At 58.2% G+C, this 8,172-nt stretch overlaps 2 protein-coding genes across 2 annotated transcripts; one reads left to right on the forward strand and one right to left on the reverse strand.

Moving 5' to 3' along the window:
- Positions 1-679: 679 nt before the first annotated feature.
- Positions 680-5,131, reverse strand: B0H64DRAFT_317735 (uncharacterized protein; the record flags this gene model as incomplete). Its single annotated transcript, XM_062800350.1, is given in 5 exon segments — positions 680-3,009; positions 3,318-3,370; positions 4,445-4,493; positions 4,507-4,626; positions 5,026-5,131. Coding segments are annotated over 5 exon segments (2,658 nt in total), but the record flags the coding sequence as incomplete, so codon positions are not given.
- Positions 5,132-6,567: 1,436 nt separating this feature from the next.
- On the forward strand, positions 6,568-8,172 carry B0H64DRAFT_438960 (uncharacterized protein; the record flags this gene model as incomplete). The annotated part of the gene is made up of 5 exons (XM_062806391.1): positions 6,568-6,742; positions 6,798-6,823; positions 6,882-6,918; positions 6,973-7,423; positions 7,503-8,172. The coding sequence occupies 5 exons, from the start codon at positions 6,568-6,570 to the stop codon at positions 8,170-8,172; spliced, it is 1,359 nt and encodes a 452-aa protein (XP_062662018.1).

Here is an 8,172-nt window from a genome sequence, read left to right on the forward strand (position 1 = left end):
AGGGGGGGTTGATAAAGAGAGGTGAGAAAAGAAACAATGAATGCATCCCCCAAGCCAACCCCCTTTCCTCTCATGAGAGAAACGCCGCGCCGAAAAAACAGCAACCAAATCGAAACATGAGATTGAAACACACCAAATGCCGTGAAGGATCTCCAAGTCGTAATGGCAGAAATGTCGTCCGTCATCTGTCATCTGCATTATCTACCGGGAGCTGGATTCAGCGTTGGTGCAGCCCGGAAAGAAAACACACGAAACCCGAGGGGTCCCCACGCGGTCGGGCAACGTCGTCTCGACGAAAGATGTTTCCCTGAAGGCCTCGTGGGGGTCCATGGTCAACCGGGCTACCTATGATGGGCCTGGATTCAAGGTGGCCGACCTCGCCCGGTGAGGAGAAGAAGAGAGGCAAAATGCCGAAAAAAAACGTTTATGCACATGCCGAACCAAAGGAAGCCGCCTGCCGATATGATGTTATGCAACCCGAAACGCATCAAGGCGCGATCCGCCGAGAGAGGAAAAAGTCTAAGCCCGACAAGACGTAAGTCGTGATTTACTGAACCGTTTGTCATTTTATCATGGTGTCGTACTGGTTGGTGTCCCGGTCGATGAGCTATCGTACCCGGTCCTTGTTGCTGGAGAGTCCGCACACGCACACGCCCGCCAGTAGTAGTCAAGTGGCTGCTCAGGCACGGCTTACGTGGCTCACCGATGTCCGGCTTCGCTCGTCCTCCTCTATCACATCGCTTAGCCTGGTGGGGTGGTGGTGTCGGGGAAGTTGCTCCCAGCCAGGCGCGGCAAAGCCCTGGCCGGCGTACTCGGCCGTGCCTGGTTGCGCGCCCGGTTGCGCGCCTGCTTGTGCGCCCGCCCAGTGTGAGCTGGATGGTGGGTAGCTGGTGGGCGCCTGCGATACGGGGGTCTCATAATCCTCGGCGCCGGCATCAGATCTTCTTGCGCGGCTCGGTGACGTGGAGGGGCTGTGGAACGGGATTTTGTTGCCTTGTTCGTCCCTCAGGTAATTCCCTCTCCCGTCAATCATATATTCACCTTCGCTATACCCTGCATCGGAGTCCCCGCCGTATTCGCCCTCATCATTGCCACCGGTCTCGGGCTGCTGGTAGTATCTGCCACTCTGCTCACCGGCCGAAGCTGGCGACTGTGGTACGGGATTGGCGGGGGCAGGTGCAGATGGTGCCTGAGGGGCAGAGGTATAGACTGGGTATTGATTTCCTTGGGCGGCGACGTAGTCGGAGGTGTCAGCAGCTTGGCTGGTCGATCGGGTGTGCCGACTTGCGGTGCGACTTGGTATGGTCTGGGTCATCGGTACGACCTGCACTCCGCCGACGATCGTCGGCTGCCCCTGCTGAAGCGAAACGGTACGGTCGCGTTCTTCTTGTTCGCGGCGACCGAGCTCCTCCCAAGCGCGGCGAGCTTCCTCCTTGGAAATGAGCAATTCCCGTCGCATCTCGCCCACCAGCTTCTGGAGCTTCATATTCTCGGCGTCGTTCTGGGCAGCGACCCGGACGGCGTCGGCTCTGGCTTGCCGCTCGTGCTCCATCTGTGTCTCGAGGACTGCGTTTACCTCTTGGTTCCGCTCCAACTCTGAGCGGGTCTCGAAGAACCACCTCTGGAATTTGCGCTCGGAACTAGCGCGGAGGCGCTGCAGCTCGACCACGGCATGGAAGAGATTGGCACCAGCAGCCGAGAGATCGGCAACTTGTCGAGAGAGTTGCGTGCTTATCGGGTTACGTTCGGCCTCGTCCGTGTTTTCTTGGAGTCTCCGCAGCCAGAAGCTCGTCATGCCCTCCCAGTGCGCCGAGAGAGCTTCCCAGCGCTCGAAGGCATGGGGGAACGAATTCTTAATACGGGCAGAGCCCATGCCTTGGGTTGACGGCTCGCCCGTCTGCGCAGGCGCCGATGTGTTCATGCCAGACTGAGGCGCGGGGGTGAAGCTTTGTTGTGGTTGTGCTGTGGCCGGAACTCTGGTTGGGCGCAAAGGTGGTACGGTGGCCGATTGATGCTGCATGGCAGACGCAGACATGCCAGATGGGATTCGGGAGCCCGATTGGGCCTCCTGGGCACGCTGTTGCCGGCGTTGGGTGGCCGGATCGGTGGGTATATCGCCGCCTGGGGCAGCGCCAGCGACGGGCGGCCTCTGTTCAGCCGCCCGGCGTTGTGTCTCTTCAAGTAAGCGAGCCTCTTCTTCAGCACGGGCTCGCTCCATCTGCTCCCTCTCTGCTCGCTGTCTGGCCTCGCGCTCTGCCCGCTCGCGCATGATCATGCGAGGGCCACGAATCACTTGTTGCGGGGATCCAGTCTGAGCCGGAGGTGCAGTTGGCCGGGAGGATGTGACATGGCCATTGGTCGTGGGCGGGCCGCCGCCGCTACCGGCGAGAAGATCCGCCATCGAAGCGTTCTCCTCAACAGGATCGGAGGAGAAAGGGTGCGGTTTTCGGAGTGCTTCCTCGAGGGCCCAGAGGATGGCACTCTTGGTATGCTTGGAGAGCCGGACAGCCGGGTGAGGCTGGGGTCTTGTCGAAGAGGGGTATTGCTGGCTATTTTGGTTGAACGACGACGGGAGAACGGTCGACGCTTCTTCGGGATCGTCGCTCAGCTCCTGGGAGAGCTGCCGCCGAAAGGAATGGAAGATTTGCTCGGCCGGTCCAGATTGCGCAGGGTCGCCAGCTGTCGAGAAGAGTGGCCGAGGGCTAATGCCAACAGTGGCCGCTTCGAGGTGGGCCCGGCGTGGTGTAGTATCGGGGTGGCGGGGGCTGGGACTGGGACTGGGACTGGGACTGGCAGAGAAGCGGGGGGTTCGGCGGAGAGTCCGCTGGGAAGACGAAGTGGGCGGTCTGTCTTCCGGTCGGGGGCTTGCGGTGTCTTGTCGGCGAGGAAGCGTCCGTCGCTGGCGCTGTTGGACGGGTGTTATCGGGTGGTCGTGGAACTCGCTGGAGATACGAGGGGACGACGCTTCTTGACTGCCAGCAGCAAGGCCTCCCAAAGCACCAGCGGAGACTGGTGTGGAAGACAAGGCGAACAGTCACCACGCGCAGTGGTGACGTGAGTTTTGCTGCTACAGCCCGTTGCTGTGTGCGGTGGCAGGGTCAGAAAGATGCTGGCGGTGTAGGTGGACGGGGCCGACGTGGAGGGGTGCAGGAAGCTTGGGTGTGCGGAGCAGCCGAGGGACAACTCACTCACCCTAGAAAAAGCTGGGGTTGGTATTTCAAAGAGGGAGGCTCCGTATCTCCTCAGAGCAAGGCAAGGAAGATTAATCGGAAAGAATGGAAGAATGGAGGGGAAGAGCCTGCTCTCGAGCACTGCACAGGGGCCTCCAAAGGCTTGGAAAGGCAAGCTTGGAAGTGGCCGTGGTTGGGCGCTGTGCGAAAATGCGGGAGGCGGGACACGAAAAGTGCGTGGCTGGCAAAGAGGCCAAAAATCGCTTCGACGGATAACGTTACGGCGTGCAGGTGGTCCGCAGCGCCAAAAAATCGAAAATAGAATAAGGAGTGACTGGTCGCGCGTCTTCAGGGCATCTAGCGCCTGTGTTTTATTTCAGTTTCGTCGGGTCCTGCGACAAAAAGAGTGAAGCTGTCGGGCGGTTGTTATATCAGCATTTCGCCCCATATCCGCGTTGTTTGGTTTCGCGATGCTGGCTGCCCGACCAGCTTTCGCGGCCAAAACACTCCAACTTCCGATCCATTCGGTTGCACTCACCGCTACCTCAACACCGCGGCGGGAGCTGTTATGCTATGCAAAATGAAGGACTGTGGAAGCAGAGTTCCTGGCTGCTAGCGCAGGGCATACTCGAGTTCCAATGGCTCAAAACGAGGGTGCAATCGGCCGAAGCTCGACAAGTTGTTGTAGCTGTTGATTGTTGGGCGACTGGCGAATTTCAAAGATCGGTCAAGAGCTGAGAGTTGCCGATGGGGTAGCAAAGTTGCAGCCGACCAGGGGATGGCGCTCAGGTTAGCGGGTGCACGGGCCTGAATGTGCTCTGATGCTGGCTGGGGGGTTCTTTCCTCTGCTGAGCTGTTTCTACAATTGCTGCCAAACAGTTAAACGCCAGAAATCTCAGACGCGATGATGGCTCAACTATGAAAATTGTTTGGAGGAACGATTCTACGAAGGTTCAAGACACACAAATTGCTCACAGTATCCGTACAAGTGGCTGCTGCATATCCCGCTCAAACAAGGGTAAGCCGGGCCCGTCTGCAAACCAAGGCCGCACTGATGCACCTCAGCTCTCCTCGGACACGGCAAGATGTCTCGTCGGTTTTCGGAGCACAGCATGCTGACGGGCCCTGGACCAGGCTGATGATGTTGCCATTCGGAGGACAAGTTGCAATTCCCTATGCCCATCCAGCCTTGACACCTCCCAGATCAGCGGATGCTTATTCGGACACTCTCGCCAAGCTCCAGCCAAGCTCTTTCAGTCCACCAACCAACCAACCCTGCCGATTTCCGACACAAGGCCAAGTTTCTTCGCCAGAACCTCTTCTCTTCAAACCGAACTGACCTCAGAGAAAGTCACCAGATTGCCCCCATCGTCATCCGGGCGGGCTGAACTTGATCCTTCGGGAAAAAGCGAGGGGGTTGGGCCACTGACGAGGGGAGCTTGGTGGAGGGGAAGCTCTGAGTTGGCAGTACATGAAGTGACGAAACAATGGGCCTTGTCCTGCCAATCGCAGCTCAGCCTCAGGGACCCAGCCTTCCCGATAGGGCGGTTCGGGCAGGGGCTTCACACCCTCTTTCTCGCTGCCCCAGTCGGCGTCGTTTCTCGAGTCTCAAGTCCGTCCCCTTCCCTCGCCTTGGGCCGGAACGGCATTGACGGATAACGTCCTCTTTTAACTCTCCAGCCCAATGACTGCCAGACCTCGAATCGTGGAACGTCGGCCCCAATGGCATGTCAGGTTGCATTCCCGGAGTGACCATGCGATGACGCACCATACAATGCACGATTCGATGCAGCCTTGCGTAACTGACTCGAGCAAAAACAGCCGATTGCTCAGGTTGTTTCCGGCCCACGACAACTCTTGGCCCGGGAAACACGGGCGGGCGGCTCGGCCCAAGTCGCCGGGGGCAGCCGAGTGTGGGTCCGGCCAATCACCGATCCGGGGAAGGCGCTGGCGAAAAGACGGAGCTCCAGTCGGTGAGCCGGGCTCCAGGGTTCGGTATTGTGCGGGCCTCTGGAATCGATGCACACCGGCTAGGCTCCGAAAACTTCAAGCACGATTTTTCTAGAAAATAGACGAGTGCATTGGATCCTCGCTGTGGGAAAGGGGCAAAGCATGCAACCCAAGCAATCGACGAGACGGAAGCGTTCGGTTGTTTTTTTCAAGTAAGGTACCCTTATTGCCCTCGCCCGGAATTCTACCTAGCTTGACTACACGGTCTGGGCAGTCAATGCCGGTTGTCCTTTGAGGTATCCGTAATAAGGCTCTTTCCCGACTCGCACAACATGGAAAATCATGGGGATGGAAGGACTAACCGAGGGAAGGGGACTCGGCTCAGCCATCATTCTCGAAAGTGGCAGTGCCTCAGGCATCTCTTGACTTCGGGGGTTGTGCCTTGGTTAACTTCGATACCTCTTGCCTCTTGCAAAACGGGGACGACTCACCCTCATTCTGGAAGGCAGGGAGTTGCTTCACTAGACCCTATTTGTCCGTCATTTCCCGCTGATCTCACGGGCCGAAGCCACGTTCGCGACAACGGCTTCGAAAAAGGATAGGTTGCTTCGTACCTCCGTTCCTCTCCAAGAGCCATCCACTGTTACAAGGATTCGTTTCCTTCCCCTTTCAAGAAGCCAATTCCCCGGCCCGACAACTCGGTCCCTCCGACGCCAGTGAAGAACGAGGCCCCTACCAGGGGGAGCGATCACCTAACGGGTTCGGTTCCAAATTTCTCCCAAGCGGAATAGTCCCGTTGCTCGGGCAAGGGCCAAAGCGCGTTTGGCTTGGACTGTGTCCGGAAGAAGGCGAAGCAATGAAACCAAAAGAGCCCTCTCTGCGCCCATGCTTACCACGCCCTTTTGAGACACGAGTTCACCGGTATCTTTAGTTCGACTCTCATCGTTTTCCTGGCCATTTATAGACAACCCGACGCAGGGTCTTTTGCAAAAAGTCGAAAGGAGCAATCAATTTACGGTTGGCTTCCTTGAATGCAGCTTGAGGATTGGACGGTCAACCAAGCAGGACTCTGCGCTCCCAAGTTTCGCCCGTTGAGGTTGCGGCGCGGACCCCGGTCACCACGGTGACTGACCGGGGAGCGACTCCTTTCCCCGTCCACCTTCACCGGTTACATCTGCCGAGCATCCTTGCTAGCCATGTCTGGGTTTATTATAAGAGAATCCGGGGCCAGGCCTCAGGGATCAACACTAGCGCTCAAGTGATACAACTCAACAACCCCTTACCTGACTTCGACGTCGAGGGGTGATTTCTCTTATCCCCAAGAACCAGTGTCCGACCTGAAAACTGCGGTGGCAATATCCATCGTCTTCGCCTTTCATGGAGACGACTTGCTGCTCAATATTTACTCAGAGAGTGCCTGTGACAAATCGCACCGAGGGGAAACAGCATGCCTGGATTTCCTGATGCGAAACATGCATTCGCAGTGAGCCTGCCAGGACCGACGCTCTACAGCGGTTTTCAGGTGTTCGGCATTTTCCTGCTTGCCTTTTCCCCTGCTCTCGCTCTGACGGCCTGTGGCCTCAGAGTGTACAGCAGGCGTTTATCACACGGACTCGGACTGGGTGAGCAAGACAAGTTTTGGCAGAGCTACGACAGGTTCACTAATAAGACATGCAGATGACTGGTTGATCTTTCTAGCGGCTGTATGTCCAACCTCCACACCCTTCAGACCCGACCCTGTAGCTAAATGTTTACATCTAGGTGCTGGGGGTTCCGCAAGCTGTTTTCGCGACGTTGTGTACGACGACCCGAGCCCTCGAGGACCTAAGACGGTGCTAACATAGTCCTCCAGTCATACGAGCCGGAGGTTGGGGCATCCATGACGCCGACCTCCCGCCAGACATTCCGTGGAACCAAGGGGCATTCTGGGCTTACATCAACCGCGTCTTCTACACGCCCCTGCTTGTTCTGGTGAAGATCTCGGCCTTGCTGTTTCTGCTCAGGCTCGGTGGCACCAAGAGATCTGTTCGTCTAGCATGCAATGCCCTAATCTGCTTCTTGCTGGCCCAACTTCTCGCCTTCCTCCCCGCCACAATCTTCATGTGTGAGCCGATCAATTATGCCTGGCTTGGTACGAGGCACGGTAGCTGCTTCCGGGGAGATTACTTCACCGTGGCTCTTGCATCCACCAATATACTCACCGACATCATGACGCTACTGATACCCTTCATCGTCTTCCTACACATCAAATTGGCCAACAGAGTCCGGTACGCGCTACTAGCCGTCTTCACGCTCGGCGCACTGTAAGTTCCGAGACGAGCAATCCCCCCCCATTACAAAGTGTCTTAAGTGGCCCGGCCTAACAAGTCATCATCCCCGCAGCGTCACGGTCACGAGCGTGCTGCGCCTGTACTATGTGCTGAGGCTGTGGCATCTCCACCCGGAGGACCAGCACTACTCGCTCGGCTACACGCTCAACACGGTCGAGGTCAACCTCGCCATCGTCACCGCCACCATCCCGGCCCTCTGGCCGCTCGGCCGCCTCTGGTTCCCCGCCGTGTTCGAGTCCATGGGCATCAATCGGCCCTACCTCTACCCGGACATTGAGGTGGGGTACGTACTGTCCCAGCCCCGTGCCAGTCGCCAGGAGGCGCGCGACAGCAGTGCGGCGGCGGCGGCGGCTGGGGGGGCGACGACGCCGCACGCGAAGCCCGCGCTGAGAGGCAAGATATTGTGGCTGCAACGGCCGCGGCCGCCCAGCTTTTTGCGCCCTTTTTCTTCCAGCGGCGGTACCGGCGGTACTGGTGCTAGCGATGGCGCTGGTATTGGGCTCACGGACATCCGGGGTCAGAGGGTGTTCGGTGCGACGGCCGGACGGAGGAACCGCGCTGGCGTGGTGGCGGGTGGAGATGAGGAGGACGGCTTTGAGGACTATCACGAAATGATACGGCGGACCGAAGTTAGTCTCGTGCACGAGGAGGATGTTGCGTCGACACATCACGGGCCTTTGGGGAGTGATGCGGCGAGGTCGAGTTCCGAGATTAGGGGTTGA

Source organism: Chaetomium fimeti (genome assembly GCF_033439085.1).
Source record: "Chaetomium fimeti strain CBS 168.71 chromosome Unknown B0H64scaffold_2, whole genome shotgun sequence".
Classification (NCBI taxonomy): Eukaryota; Fungi; Ascomycota; class Sordariomycetes; order Sordariales; family Chaetomiaceae; genus Chaetomium; species Chaetomium fimeti.